At 39.0% G+C, this 16,575-nt stretch overlaps 1 protein-coding gene across 2 annotated transcripts in view; it reads right to left on the reverse strand.

Moving 5' to 3' along the window:
- GAREM1 (GRB2 associated regulator of MAPK1 subtype 1) overlaps nucleotides 1-16,575 on the reverse strand; it is a 201,176-nt gene that overhangs the window by 15,966 nt on the left and 168,635 nt on the right. For both annotated transcript variants that reach the window (XM_008979663.5, XM_002757156.6), the window contains exon 4: nucleotides 6,376-7,548. In XM_008979663.5, the coding sequence (XP_008977911.1) occupies nucleotides 6,376-7,548 (1,173 nt within the window). The remainder of the gene's footprint in view (nucleotides 1-6,375; nucleotides 7,549-16,575) is intronic.

Raw genomic sequence — 16,575 nt, forward strand, 5'->3', positions numbered from 1 at the left:
ATTAGTTTCAAAGTTACCAAAACACAATAATAATTTAGCCCTTATTTCAATAACAAATGAGAACTTAGGTATGGCTTTCTTACAAAGTACTCCTCAAAGCTTGTAATTAAAATTAATTAAATGTCAACTGCCCTAGGAAACCTCATTAACTAGTGGACTTCTGAGTGTATATTTTTGTAGAGCAGTTATTTTGAAAAGTAAATACTCACTAAGCTTAAATATTAATACATCAGATTTAAGGATATCTGTCAATACCTTTTCTAATATTCATATTTTACAGAGTGAAAAAGCCCAAAGACAAAATAAAAATGCAGAGTAGAATCAATTCAGCCAGTTCCCACAACTTATTATCAACAAACGTATTTCATGGCACTTTCTTACCTTGGGTAGTCAAGTGAGGCCCCTAATTCTGTAGGCTGGGCATATCCAAGGTAATGAAATCTGGCAGCAAGAGGAGTTAGCCTGGCCAAGCCCGAGGAATGGAGTCAGTTATCCAAGGCCACTTCTCACCTTAGATACTTCTGTGTGGGTTTGCCCGGGAATACCCATTTCCTGACACTTGTTCACAGCCTTAGAGCCTCATGTGACTTTTTCACAGGCATTCCAGTACTCCAAAATCCCTGACTCTGCCACTAAAAGATTATGCTATTGGGACCTACAGGACACCAAGCATCTCTGGAGCTCATTTTTTGGGTTTAGGATGATTACAAAGTTTGTGATTCCAAAGTTAGGTAACTAAAACAACACCTACCTTACCAAGTAGACATTTTAAAAGTCAGATTAAAAGAATGTTTTGCTATTTTTAAAACCAGTGTTTTTGTAATATCTTAGAAACCCAGCAGAATGAACTAGCACACCACTTCTGGAATGGGAGGCTGACTGACCCCAGCGGTAGCTGGCTCTGCCCATCTGCTGTGGGGGTGGATATGTCAATTCCCACCCACCTCCTGACTCTTTGGAGGGCCTTTATGTACCTGGAAAGATGGAGATAGACTTCCTCTCTCCATCCCTTAGTCAAGGACAGGCAGTGGGGGAAAAAACCTCTATATAGTGACTGTCTACCTGACTCTAAATTGGAATCCATCCTATATTAAATTATTGCTACTATTTATTTTGAATGTTTACCAAGTGCCAGGGAGAAGTGCCAAGTTCTTTGTACAGTACAAAAACGCAGTGAAGATATTTTTATCCCCACAGGAACTGACTCAGGGAGGTTAAATATTTTGTGCAAGGTATGAAGCTACAAAGTGGTATTATGAGGACTGAAATCGATGTGCAGCTCTCAGATGCAATGCTGCACGCCTCTAATTACCTATCATGTAGCGAGTGTTCTGCCTGTCTGAGGCAGATTCAGATGCTCCAACTGACTTCTCTATAGTTCAATGAGTTTTTTTCAAGCACCTACTAGGCTGGGCCCATCAATCTGTCATTAAATTTACTCATTAAGTCCCATTTTTCTCAAACATCAACAAAACAGTATGCTTCATTAAATAAACTTTATGATTAACTTCCGCCTTCTAAGAATGAATACATGCACCAACCCATCTAGAAACTCAGTCCCTAAACTCTGTTTCTCATAAGCTGTGGGGCACCCCTGTCTATGACAAAGGTTCACAAATTCATCAATACTACAGTAAAACTTGGTTGAAACCAGTGGTTCACAAAAGAGCTCCTTTTATGATTTTCCTTTTACCAGGAATTCCTGTAATATCAACCACTATCTAAGAGGGAATGTGTTTTTTCTGCTGCTAAAGACAGATGGAGAACATTGATCACTGGGGCCTGGGGTCTCCATTTGCCACACAAATGGTTTTAGAAGAGTTGTGAACCTGCAGGGTTTTTTGTTTGTTTTTCTGAGACAGAATCTTGCTCTGTCACCCAGGCTGGAGTGTAGTGGTGTGATCTCAGCTCACTGAAATCTCTGCCTCCCAGGTTCAATCAGTTCTCCTGCCTCAGCTTCCCAAGTAGCTGGGATTACAGGCATGCACCACCACACCTGGCTAATGTTTTTTTTTAGTAGAGACAGGGCTTCACCATGTTGGCCAGGCTGGTCTCGAACTCCTGAACTCAAGTGATCTGCCTGCCTCGACTTCCCAAAGTGCTGGGATTACAGGCGTGAGCCACTGTGCCAGGCTGATCCTTCAGTTTTGATAACCATTTGTAACTCATTGCATAGATGAGAACAGACTGGAAGCCAAATGCTCTATTTATAGAATCTTGTTCAATATAAAGTCTTCCCAGCATTGCTTTCCAAAATGGCATTCTCTAAAGAGGGGAAAAAGAATATTGCTTTTGAAAGTTGCCTTTTGTAGAGTACATCTGGGTAATTATTTTACATATCAGAAAATCTAAATGATGAATAGAGGCCTACAATGTTATGAAACAGAGGATATGTTTAGAATAAACATATGGATTGATAAGGATGATTCACTTAAGAGGGACTGTCAGGTCATTCAGATCTGGGGACACCCTGCAAAATTCTAAAGAGGGAAAATGCCAGACTGGGTATGCTCCCTCAGTTAGGCTCAGCTGCAACAGTTCTAGGGGTTGCATTTTATCTATTTCTTGAATCAGGAACTGTTTACTTTTTCCTGGGACATTCTCATTAGGAAGAGAATGGCTTCTCATATTCCAACGAGGTTAGTGTCAGTGTTTTGTTTAAAAATTTACTAAACATGGCTGGGTGCAGTGGTTCACGCCTGTAATCCCAACACTTTGGGAGGCAGAGGTAGGTGGATCATTTGAGGTCAGGACTTCAAGACCAGCCTGACCAATATGGTGAAACCCTACTTCTACTAAAAATACAAAAAGTTAGCTGGGTATGGTGGTGCACACCTGTAATCCCAGCTTCTTGGGAGACTGAGGCACGAGAATTACTTGAACCCTGGAAGCAGAGTTGTAGTGAGCCAAGATTGTGCATTGCACTCCAGCCTGGACAACAGAGTGGGACTGTTTTAAAGAAAAAAAAAGGGATAAAAATTATTAAACAATCTTTACAAAGATATAAGGGGACTAGAGCATACAATTCTAGAGCAGCAAAACAAAGATACAACAGGGCTAGGGCATCAAATCCAAGTTAATACACAAAGTATATTAACAAAATAAACAAACAGGGTTAAATGGATGACTCTGCTCCCAAGGATTTTCTGTTAGGCCCACAGTGTGGTTTCCCTGTTTAAGATACAAGCAGAAAAGGGCTGACAAGCAGAGCCCGGTGGATGCCAGAGCTGTGGCACAAGGCATGATGCATGCATTATTGTTGAAGGGGGATTTAGTCTCACATTCATAGAAAGAAACAAAGACTGTCCAAAATCTGCCAGGGGGAGAGCACAAATATATGTCACAAATAACAACCCTGGAGCTGAAAGTGAGGAACAAAAAGCAAAGAGGCCGACATGAGCCACAGTGCAGCCATGGTCTCTCTAGAAAGTGAGTTGGTTGGGTTGTGCAATGGGGCTAAACACTGCATCCACCAATTGCCAGCTTTGCTTCCCTTTCTAGAAAAGACACCCTTTCTCTGACTCCTTTCCATTGCCCTGGCATCTTCTATTCCTAAGGACCTGGTGAGAGTTGTCACCTTCCCAGCTAATATCTAGTGAACTTTCAAGTGAAGCCAACATCTTTAATTACTGGGTAGGATAGTTGGCTGGACACATGGCATGTCTCTCTCTCAGGACTCATTCCACCGGAACTCTCCAAAGAACTTTTACTTAATTCAGTGGGAGCACTTGAATTTATGCCCCATTAAAGTTCCCCTTTGAAAATTACAAGCTGAAGCCACATCTAACAACTATGATGTTCTCTGGATCCCACGCACATCCTAAAAATGGAAAATTCATTTCATGGTCACAGAACCAATAAAAAATATGACTTCATTTGAAATGCCCAAATTTTTTAAAAAAACAAAATTAAATGGTTTCAGGTGTTTATAAAAGTCTTTATGTGTATAGCATTCTACCAATACTGGACACACTCTGAAAAGATTCTCCTATGTCATAAGAAATTACAGTTTAGACTGGAGGCCAATTTTTTTTTTCTTCTGTGAGATTTGCTTTTAGTTTCAAATTTAGCATATTTGTTTTAGTGCCAAGGTCAAAGTTAGACCTCTTAATATTTATGTTCTTACTCATCTTTCATTAGCCACAGAAAAAACAAGTGACGCTAGTGTCCTACCTCTAGACTTGGTTACATAAATGACCTGGGTGTGACCATCTCGGATGAGTCCATAAGTCAGTCAACCAACATAAGACCCCACTGAGGACCCAAGTTCAATAGGAAAAGCTCATGCAGACATGTTTTTATTGAAGATCAGAGTCCCAACCTTCAAGTAACATGAAATACATAGCTGAGTTAAGACATCCCTAGGTTTTAGGAGTACTTGCTTGGAGGGGTGACCCCTTACTTTTTTACCTGGCTTTTGATGGCCATCCTTAGGGAAGTGCTGACATAAACACAAGGGCCAAGGACCCTGACTCCACCATTAAGTTCCCCAAATAGTCTACAACCTTTAGTGCAGACAGGAATCTCTGGGCTTATGCCTGATGGTCCCCAGAGTATCCTGTAAGGAGCAGGTCTAAGTCCAGACCTGTAGCTGCTGAGGAACTTTCATGCCCTGCAACAAAGGGCCAGAGGTGGATCCTCTCTCAGGAAAGCTTTGCAGCAATGAAAACTCTTTATGGACAGCTAAGCATGGAGTTGGCACAAACTGCTGCCTGACACTCAGGGCTGTCCATGCCCTGGTGCCAGCCTTTCAGCCACCACTGCCCTTCCTGTACCCTATTCAGCCCTATTCAACTGCCCAACAGAACTCCTTATTTTCCCTCTTAGGTGTTAAAGCTGTCCCAGCTTCCAGCTGTTGCTCATGCTGTTCTGTCTGGAATATTCTTCTTTCTCATCTTGCTATTCTTCCAATTCATGTACATTTTCTAAATGTATTTAAAATGTCATAATCTCCATGGAGGCTCCTCTCATTCATCCCCCCAACTAGAAGTTTCTCTGTCTCCTCTGAATTCTCCACATATTCTCTCTCTTTCTGTTTCCTATTGCTACCTTTTAACTTGTATAGCAGTCATTTGTTTTCATCTATTACCTTCCCTGTAAAACTAAGAAGTACGAGGGCCTAGAGTCCAGGTTTTCTTGATGATTGTGTTTCTAGCATCTAGCCCAGTAATTCCATCGTTTTTAAAAACCAGGTTCTGCTCAGCCCCGGGATTCCAAAGACATGACCTGTTTCCAAAGAGGGGCAGAGAGTGGACAGGGACCTGGGGAAGACCCCTTCCCCACAATCTGTGCTTCGGTCAGGTAGGTTTTCATTTGAACTCTTCTATATATTGGGATTCATGTAATTTTTTAAAAAGGGATTCTTCTAGAGATAGAAAAAAGGAAGCCACTGTAATAGATACTGTCAAATAAATGAATAGAATTGCACTCAATACCTCTAGCCCTTTCTCCCTCAGGGATAATGAAATTTCAGTGATAAAAAATGAGTGGCAAAGGTTCAGAGTGGCTGTCAATCGAAGAACATGGTCAAAATCGAGGGCCCTCCCTTTCTCTTATTCTGTACAGAACTATACCGAAATTTTAGTTTTATATTAAAATCAAGCTCTGAATGAGTTATGTTTAAGGTGTTAAACAGAACTATCCTGGCACCTGGTTCTGGTGCATGTGTGTGTGTGTACATTAGCACATCCACTATGCTTTGTTCTCAGTGTAACTTCAGGGATATAGAAGAGAGTTATAAATGAGGCTAATGCCTCTTGATTTTCCTCTGCTTCTCCTCTCACCACCAAATAAACTTACTCCTCCTTCAGTCTTCCCCATGAATGGATATTAGTGTCATTTACTAATACCCATTCTGGGGATATTAGTAAATGACACTAATATCCATTCTACTGCTCAGGCTAAAAATCTAGGAGTTTTCTTTGATTTCTCTCATTCCTTCATGCCCGACATCCAATTCACAAGTAATATTGTTGAGTTTACCTGTGAAACACAGTCTGAAGCAGCCATCTCTCTCTGCCAGCCACTATGAGCTGCCATGGTTTAGGGCCTCACCACCACACATCTATGTTACTGCAGTCACCTCTTCTCTGCCTCCCACGTTTCACTGTCTCCTCCCTATAATACATTCTCCAGGCAGCAGCAAAAGTCATGTTTAAAATCCTCCAAGAGGTTCTCATTAGATAGAGTAAAACTCAAACTCCTAACTGGTCAAAAATAATCAAGCTAACACATATATCTCACTTCAAACTAAACAAATTTGCTCACTCTGATAATCTTAGATTGGGGTGTTTTCCTTTAAGAAAACAAATTAGTGGATGACTGAGCAGAGAGACAGAAAAACTGACACCACACTCAAAAACAGAAATGACTTACGGCTTCAGATTTGGGAGGCACTGGAGGTGGAGGTAGGGCAGTATCTGAAGACTTCATTGCTGCTCCCAGAGTCCCAGGGATGGGAAGAGGAGAAGTTGCACATTTGGATCGAACAGAACCTCTAAACTGATCACATCTGCTCTTCTCGCTCAGGGAGCGAGTGAGAGGCTGATGGCTGGGCTTGCCTTCCTCCAGCCACAGCTCTTCATAGGGAAGTTCTGACTTTCCTGGGATGCCTGCTGATTCTTCATTAGCTTCCGGAAAAAGGTAGTCGCTCCCACTATCACCAGAGTCCTGATAGGGCAGGATGTCATGAGCAAAGGGGGCCCAATCTCCTCCCAGGTCCCTGCAACCATGAAGGTTCACCTCGCTGTTGCCATGGAGATTGTTGCCATACACACAGACCGAGAGTCGGTGGAAGGACTGGGTGAGCTCATCGCGGGCATAGCTGAGGGAGTTGGGCACGTGGTTGTGGCTAGAGCACCGGCCCTTCTTGGGGCTCTTGCAGTCCTCATTCCAGTCGGTTTTCACATCACGGACAGCCCGTGAATACTCATCGATGTCGAACTGTTCTTGGCAGATACCTAGCCAGTGATGGACCAGGGTTTCGGGCCATCCCTCTCCCTTCACCAGGTGTTCTGGGAGGCTGAACTTGGGGACAGTCAAGTGCAAAGGAAAGTGCATGGGGAGGATCTTGTTGTTCCGCAGCACACAGCAAACCACCACCGTCTTGGTCTGGATGTTCACAAACTTGTAGCGGTGTCCCTCACGGATGAAGTGGAGGTCGTACGGGTTTCTCGGCGGAGGGCTTGGCACAGTCACATTCACAGGAAGCCTGGTCTTCTCCACAATGTTGCGGATGGTGTGTTCGCCCTCTTGCATCTGAAGTTCCAGGGGACTCCGGGTGCTAAATCTGCCCTTGCACTGGAATGGAAGGCTAATGCTTTCATTGGTCCGGTGATTCATGCAAATGAGGCATGGCATTTTGCCTTTTCCCAGCTTGCTGATGGAATTGAGCTTCCCAATCTTTTTGAAGATTGTATTGAGTCGTGACTTTTCCTTGAATGTCTTTGCATAAAGGATTTCTGCCTGCCCCATTAGAGTGAGTTCATCCCCAGTACACAGGGTGATGTTGTAAACTTCAGTGTCTTCATTGCATTCACCTGAAGCAACCTACAATATAATAAGTCACATTTTAGGTTCATTTCCTTTGATCTATTAATGCAAAGAAGAACTTACTATTAAGACACACACAAGCCAGGCACGGTGGCTCACACCTGTAATCCCAGCACTTCAGGAGGCTGAGGTGGGCAGAACACCTGAGGTCAGGTGTTCGAGACTAGCCTAGCCAACATGGTGAAACTCCATCTCTACTAAAAATAGAAAAATTAGCTGAGTGTGGTGGCGGGCACCTGTAATCCCAGCTACTCAGGAAGCTGAGGCAGAAGAATTGCTTGAACCGCAAGGCAAAAGTTGCAGTGAGCTGAGATTATGCCACTGCACTTCAGCCTGGTAAGACTCCATCTCAAAAAAAAAAAAAAAAAAAAAAAAAGACACACACAAATACACACACAGAGGAAAATGCTATGCTTTTCTTTAATACTAAATTTAGGTACTTCATTTCTTTTATTATACTTATGTGGTTAACAATAACTACTTTTTGTTCAAGATGATGATTTAGAATTTTATAAACATCTCTTTTCTCTCTCTATACGCAGAGTAGTCTATCATATGGATATTAACAGGGGCATTATCATTTTTTCTTTTTCAGTTATAAATAATCTTTTCATGAACACAATGTAGAAAAATCCTTAAATTTTTAAAATTTGAAATTGAAACAACTTAAAAATGTGGTATTTCTCCATTTAAAAAATTATACACCCATTATTTATGTTAATTGGAAGAAATATTAGAAAACAGAAATATAAAAATAAAAAACGTATCTGTAAAATTTAATATAAACAGAAAAAAGAAATGGACTTGATCTAGCTGTCTCAGGGATACATATAGATACAGATATACACAATTCTGTTACCTGAGTTTCTAACTATAATCTACCCATTTCCCTGGGGCATATACTTCATCAATAGTAATACTAACCTAAGGTATTCCATTTTGTATGAATGTGCATTAATTTATTTGACTAGTTCCTTCCTGTTAGATAAAAATATAGATAGGCTTTCCCATTGTATAGCAATTATAAATAGTACTGCAATGAGCTTTTTACAGCTCAATTATTCCCTTAGGATAAAGTACCAGAAAAACTGCAGGGACAAAAGCTATTCATGTATTTTTGTTTTGTTTTTTAAGAAAGGATCTTGCTCTGCTGCCCATGCTGGAGTGCAGTGGCTTGATGACAGCTCACTGCAGCCTTGACCTCCCAGGCTTAAGGAATCCTCTCACAGCCTCCCAAGTAGCTGAGACTACAGGTATGAGCCACCACACCTGACTAATATGCATATATTTGAAAGTTCTAATATGCACTACCCATTGTGCTTTCCTCAACACTATACTTGTTTACACTTTTATCACTTTATAAAATTATGTCTCCCTATACTCACACTAAAGTTTATTTCATGTTTACCAGTATGAGAGGTAAAGTATGAATACTGAATTTATTCTTTTATTAATTTTAAATATATTAATTGGTATATTCATTTTTTAGTATTTATCTGATTTAGATCTCTTACTGATTACTTTTTATGTAATGAAAATGTAATGTCATTTATGCTATGTATTTTTCCATTTGTGGTTTGAATTACAATTTTATAGCTTAACTATTAAAGTTGTTTTTTAAAAAAGCAGTCATTATTTTCAAAATTTTGCTTTGTGATTTCATTCTTGCGTGCTATGCTTCTAGCTGAGATAATATACATTCATGATTCTGAACCCGGAGTGACTGTATCTTCTAGAGGACATTCTTGGAATGTTTGGAGACAGTTTTGATTGCCAGGACTGGGGAAGCTGCTGCTTGCATCTAGTGGGTAGTGGCCAGGGAAGCTGCTCAATATGCTTTAATGCCCAGGACAACTCCCCACAGCAAAGAATTAGCCAGTGCAAAAATTTCAGTGGTGCTGAGGTTAAGAAACGCTGGTATAATTTCCAGTGTTTTCTTTTAGTACTTTGCTATGTAACTCTATTTATTTTTTTCTAAATCCTAACCACTAGCCCAACAGAGAATGTAACTTTATTTACTCTGGTGGATTATTTAAGGTAGTATTTATTTATGTAAGTTAACTGAGTGTCAAGTACACTTCCTAAATAGCCATCCCTTTCATAACTGATTTGAAGTGTCACTTTTATTGTATAAGATTATATACTTTTATATCATAAATTAGTAAAAATATATAAAGTTTTATATACTGAGTTCATAAAATATTCAAATATATACCTATATGTCCATCTATTTTGAGGCCATTTGTCTTAGCTACCTTTCTGTCTATTTTCCCACTGTAACTATGTTGTTTTTAATTTGTGTCTTTATCTTATATTTTCAGATCTGATAACAAAAGCCCTGATTTGTGTATACTTTGACTCAAAAAGTAAGTGGATGGCAGAGAAATAAAGTCAAAAGTGCAATGACAGACTGAAAATATTTATAAAACATATCACAGATAAGGAGCGAATATCTCTAACATACAAGCAGCTTTTTAAAAGTAAGGACCCAAGACCATCCTGGCTAACATGGTGAAACCCTGTTTCTACTAAAAGTAAAAAAGAAAAAATTAGCTGGGTGTGGTGGCATGCACTTGTAGTCTCAGCTACTCGGGAGGCTGAGGCAGGAGAATCGCTTGAACCCAGAAGGTGGAGGTTGCAGTGAGCTGAGATTGCAACCCTGCACTCCAGCCTGGCAACAGAGTGAGACTCCGTCTCAAAAAGAAAAAAAAAAGGACTAAAAATGTTGCAGAAAAACAGGCAAAATATATGAAAAATCAATTAACTAATAAGATGCGCAATGGTTTTTAAACCTATGAAAAGATGTTCAACTTCTCTCCTCATAAGAGAAATGCCAATTAAAATTACACTAAGATACCATTTCTCACCTAACACATTGATTAAAAATTCAGAAGCTTGACATCACACTCAGTTGATAAGGCTATGGGGTAAAAGGCATCCTTGTCCATAGCTGGTGAGAATACAGCATGATACAAAAACCCCTGTGGTGGGGAATTTGGCAGTATCAAGCCAAATGACATGCATTTATTCCTCTACCCAGCAATCCTGTATCTAGGAATTTAACCTGAAGACATTCCTCCAACAATACAAAAGTACACACTTATAAGGTTATTCAGTGCAGCATTATTTGTCTTTGCAAAATATTGGAACTCATCTAAATGCTCAAATATAGGAGGCTGAAAGAATAAATTATGGGACACACACTTCCTGGTACTATACAAAAGAGAATGAGAATAATGAGTCCAAAGAATGGATATGAAATGACTTTCAAGGATATATTGGTAAGTTAAAAAAAAGCAAAGTGCAAAAAAAGTTTATACAGTATACTTTTTAAGAAGAAAGAAAAAAATAGTGCATATGTTTTCTGTTTATTTTTGTTACCAAAAATAAAAAATAAAAAGAAGCACAAGAAAAACCAGAAAAAATGAAACTGGTTACTTACTGGAGCTAGGGACAAGGGAGGAAATGACACCTCTCTAAGTATACCTTGCCACAGAGTTTTGATTTCAAGGATGTACGCTAATGTGCCACACATTTTAAAAATTAGGTTGACAAGAATTTTTTATTTTATCACATTTTAGGTTTTGGGGTACATGTGAAGAACATGCAAGATTGCTGCATAGGTACACATGTGGCAGTGTGATTTGCTGTCTTCCTCCCCTTCACCTATATCTGGCATTTCTCCCCACGCTATCTCTCCCCAACTCCCCACCCCCTGCTGTCCCTCCCCTATTGCCCCTCAACAGACCCCAGTGTGTGCTGCTCCCCCCGTGTCTGCGTGTTCTCATTGTTCAACACATGCCTATGAGTGAGAACATGTGGTGTTTGATTTTCTGTTCTTGTGTCAGTTTGCTGAGAATGATGGTTTCCAGGTTCATCCATCCCTACAAAGCACACGAACTCATCATTTTTGATGGCTGCATAATATTCCATGGTGTATATGTGCCACATTTTCCCTGTCCAGTCTATCATCGATGGGCATTTGGGTTGGCTCCAGGTCTTTGCTATTGTAAACTGTGCTGCAATGAACATTCGTGTGCATGGGTTCTCACAGTAGAATGATTTACAATCCTTTGGATATATACCCAGTAAAAAGATTGCTGGGTCAAATGGAATTTCTATTTCTAGGTCCTTGAGGAATTGCCACACTGTCTTCCACAATGGTTGAACTAATTTACACTCCCACCAACAGTGTAAAAGTGTTCCTATTTCTCCACATCCTCTCCAGCATCTGTTGTCTTCAGATTTTTTAATGATCACCATTCTGACTGGCGTGAGATGGTATCTCAATGTAGTTTTGATTTGCATTTCTCTAACGACCAGTGATGATGAGCATTTTTTCATAAGTTTGTTGGCCTCATGTATGTCTTTTTTTGTAAAGTGTCTGTTCATATCCTTTGCCCACTTTTGAATGGGCTTGTTTGTGTTTTTCTTGTAAATCTGTTTTAGTTCTTTGTAAATTCTGGATATCAGCCCTTTGTCAGATGGGTAAACTACAAAAATTTTTTCCCATTCTGTTGGTTGCCAATTCACTCTAATGACTGTTTCTTTTGCCATGCAGAAGCTGTGGAGTTTGATTAGGTCCCATTTGTCTATTTTGGCTTTTGTTGCCAATGCTTTTGGTGTTTTGGTCATGAAGTCCTTGCCTACGCCTATGTTCTGAATGGTTTTGCCTAGATTTTCTTCTAGGGTTTTTATGGTGTTAGGTCTTATGTTTAAGTCTTTAATCCATCTGGAGTTAATTTTAGTGTAAGGTGTCAGGAAGGGGTCCAGTTTCTGCTTTCCACAGGTGGCTAGCCAGTTTTCCCAAAACCATTTATTAAACAGGGTATCCTTTCCACATTGCCTGTTTTTGTCCGGTTTGACAAGAATTTTTTAAGATTTAAAAAAAAATTATACTTTAAGTTCTGGGATACATGTGCAGAACATGCATGTTTGTTACATAGGTATATACGTGCCATGGTGGTTTGTGGCATCCACCAACCTGTCATCTACATTAGGTATTTCTCCTAATGCTATCCCTCCCCTAGTCCCCGACCTGACAGGCCCCACTGTGTGATGTTCCCCTCTCTGTGTCCACGTGTTCTCATTATTCAACTCCCACTTAACAAGTGAGAACAAGGCAGTGTTTGTTTTTCTGTTCCTATGTTAGTTTGCTGAGAATGATGGTTTCCAGCTTCAATCATGTCCCTGCAAAGGACATGAATTCATCCTTTCTAATGGCTGCATACTATTCCATGGCGTATATGTGCCACATTTTCTTTATCTAGTCTATCGTTGATTGGCATTTTCGGTTGGTTCTAAGTCTTTGCTATTGTGAAGAATAGCAAAGACATATGTGTGCATGTGTCTTTACAGTAGAATGATTTATAATTCTTTGGGTATATACCCAGTAATAGGATTGCTGGGTAAAATGGTATTTCTGGTTCTAGATCCTTGAGGAATTGCCACACTGTCTTCCACAATGGTTGAACTAATTTACACTCCCACCAACAGTGTAAAAGCGTTCCTATTCCTCCACATCCTCTCCAGCATCTGTTGTTTCCTGACTTTTTAATGATTGCCATTCTAACTGGTGTGAGATGGTATCTCATTGTGGTTTTGATTTACATTTCTCTAATGACCAGTGAGGATGAGCTTTTTTTTTTTCCATGTTTTTTGGCCGCATAAACGTCTTTTTCTGAAACATGTCTGTTCATATCCTCTGCCCACTTTCTGATGGGGTTGTTTTTTTCTTGTAAATTTGTTTAAGTTCTTTTAAAACTGAATGCAACTGGAAATAAATACAAAATTCAACTGTATTTCAAATCAATAAAATAACCACTCTTGGGAAAGAGAAATAATCCAAGTAGTTTTGGAATGCTGTCTGATGTAGCTTGCCTGTGACCCCAACCAAATCTCACCTTGAATTGTAATAATCCCCATGTGTCAAAGGAGGGACCAGGTGAAGATAATTGAATCATGGGGGTGGTTTTCCCCATGTGTTCTCATGATAGTAAGTGAGTTATCATGAGATATGGTTTTATAAGGAGCTTCCCACAACACTGGGTACTCATTCTCTCTCCTGATGTCCTGTGAAGAGGTGCCTTTCTCCATGATTTTAAGTTTCTAGAGGCCTCCCCAGCCATGCACAACTGTGAGTCAATTGAACCTGTTTCCATTACCCAGTCTCGAGCAGTTCTTTATAGCAGTGTGAGAATGGATAATATGCTATCTTTGACCATATAATGACAGTAGGGAAAAAAAGACCATCCTTTCGGTAGATTTGTTTTTCATCCTTTCGGTAGATTTGTTTTTCATAAGGATATGGGTAGAGCACCTCTGAGTCAAATTTATGTGTATTATAAGATTGAATGAAGGGGTAAATACATTGATGTCTTGGGAGTTACAAAGTTTTCATTTTAGAAAGACAGACAGAATGGAATGAAGAGCAGGAAAGGCAAGACAGAACTTCTTGGGGTTTGGATTGGAATTAGAGGGATCACATTTTTCAGCAATGACACACACACACACACACACACACACACACACACACACACACACACACACCTTTGCTTTTCCTTTCCAAACAACGAGAAACTGCCCAAACCATTCACCACTAAAAGGAACCAGGGCTCCCTAGAGAAATGACAAGCTCCTGGGGTAGGGCAGAAATGGTACAAGGTGCACTTGGAACATTTTGTTGTGCCAGAAAGTAAGGTGCTCAAAAGATTAAGATGATAGGAGCATGCCAAAAAGACACAGGAACTAGCCTGAATGAGCTCCTACTGCTAAAATCTGGGACAATTTGAGCATCACAATAAATGAAGACCACAACGAATTATAAGCTACTGAATAAAAAAGGAACACCTAAGTCCATGCTGGTAACAAAAAGATGAACAATGTTGAAAAACAATGCATGGGGGAAAGTTGACAAATGTAGACGATGGTAAAATCACAATTTTTCAATGTATTTTTCCTTCATGATTTATTACTATTATACTTTATACTAGTATAACTTCATTGTTATAGTAAAGATCATTTTATAGAAGAATTATCAATAGATGCTAAATTTATAGAAGTTTGATTAAGGAGGCCAGATGCATGGTCTTAAGTGTCTTTCTCCAGAATGATTAGTCATTGCAAGGGCAAAAAGTAACTCTACAGTGGAGAATATACCTTGGACAATACCTTGACCAGGTTATCAAATTTAATATCACCAAAAAGAGGCATACTGACAGCCCCTACCTCTGAATGTGATTTCTTGAGACATTCATGATCTGGCTTATGTACCATTTCAGCCAAAACTATTACTGAAATCTCATGATGAGGAAATATCAGACAAACCCAAACAAAAATATTCTACAAAATACCTGGTGTGTATTCTTAACAAAATTTCAATGCTGTAAAAGACAAAGAAGGGCTAAATAATTGTTCCAGATTAAAATGAAAGAACAATTGTTCCAGATTAACATGAAATAAAGTGAAAAGTAAATGCAATAAAGCACACTTTTGGAATATCTGGCCAATTTGGAATCAGGACTATAAATAAAAGTATCATTATCACTGCTAATGTTCCTGAATATACTGCATTTACATAAGAAAATACCTTTATTCTTAGGAAATATACACTGATGCATTAAGGGGGGTAAGGTGCATAATGCATTCAGTTCACCCTCACATGATTCAGAAAAAGGTAAGTTATATCATGCATATGTGTATATGTGAGTGGAGTCGGGAAGAAATGGGGGAAACAAATTTGCAAAAATGGCAAAAGTCAGTGAATCTGGCTAAAGTGTTAGGGAGTCCTTATTATTATTCTTGCAACAATTCTTTAGAACTAAAATAATGTAAAAATAAAAGGTTGAAGAATCTGCCTTACTTTTCCAGATAAACTTTAGAATCATTTTGTCTATGGTTTGTAATGATAATTATTGTAGTACATTAAATCCACATGGTGTTTTGGCAAGAAATGACATCATTGTAATAGCATTTCCAAAGAGGCATATGATAATTCTCATCATTAATTCAGACCTATTATTTCCCTTGTTAGTATTTAATTCTGCGTTCATTATCAATCCCTGGACACTGCTGTTGAGTCACAGTTGTTGGATTTGTTTTATTACTATTCTGCATGTCCAGTGTCTTACTCTAACGGTTTTTTTCAGTTAATTCTTTTGAGATTAGTAGGTGATTATATCTTACCCAAATGATGAAAAATTTATCTTTATCCTTTCAATTTTCATCCCTTCTCTCTCATAACAGAGTGGTGGTGATGACAGTGAGCATTTTAATTTTCAGATTTTAATGAAAATATTGTTAGTGTTTTAATATAAAATATGAGAAATTCATTTGAGATATTCTTTATCATGTAAGTAATGTCTTCCCAATTCTAGTTTTCTAAAACTTTCTACAAATAAAATTCTCAAAAGTTTTAATCAAATATTGATTCTGAATCCAATAAGATGATCATTTGTTTATTTTTGCTGTTGTTTTGTTTTTGAGATGGAGTATCACTCTGTCACCCAGGCTGGAGTGCAGTGGCATGATCTCAGCTCACTGCAACCTCTACCTTCTGAGTTCAAGAGATTCTACTGCCTCAGCCTCCTGAGTAGCTGTATTACAGGCATGAGCCACCACTCCTGGCCCATATATTTATTTTTAACTTCTCTAATATGCTGATTATATATAATAGATTCCCAAATATTAAAATAATTCTACATGCTTGAAATAATCTCTACATGATCACGGTACACTTAAGTCAATATTGTATAATTCTCTGATAGTACCTGATCTATGGTGTAGGTATCTTTGTCACAGATGAGACTGGTCTACAGTTTTACTATGTTATGTTTATCAGCTTCGGTATCAGGCTTATATTAAGCCTAAGCTTGAATTTTTTCTCTCATGTTAATAAAAATGTCTGGGTAAAGTAATTGACAATATTCATACTACATACTGAGTAATGATCATCAACATGTGTTTAGAAAACTAGGAAGAGCAACCTTTGTAAATAATTTCTTATCTTCTATTCTAGGTCATCTC

Source organism: Callithrix jacchus, chromosome 13, assembly GCF_049354715.1.
Source record: "Callithrix jacchus isolate 240 chromosome 13, calJac240_pri, whole genome shotgun sequence".
Classification (NCBI taxonomy): domain Eukaryota; kingdom Metazoa; phylum Chordata; class Mammalia; order Primates; family Cebidae; genus Callithrix; species Callithrix jacchus.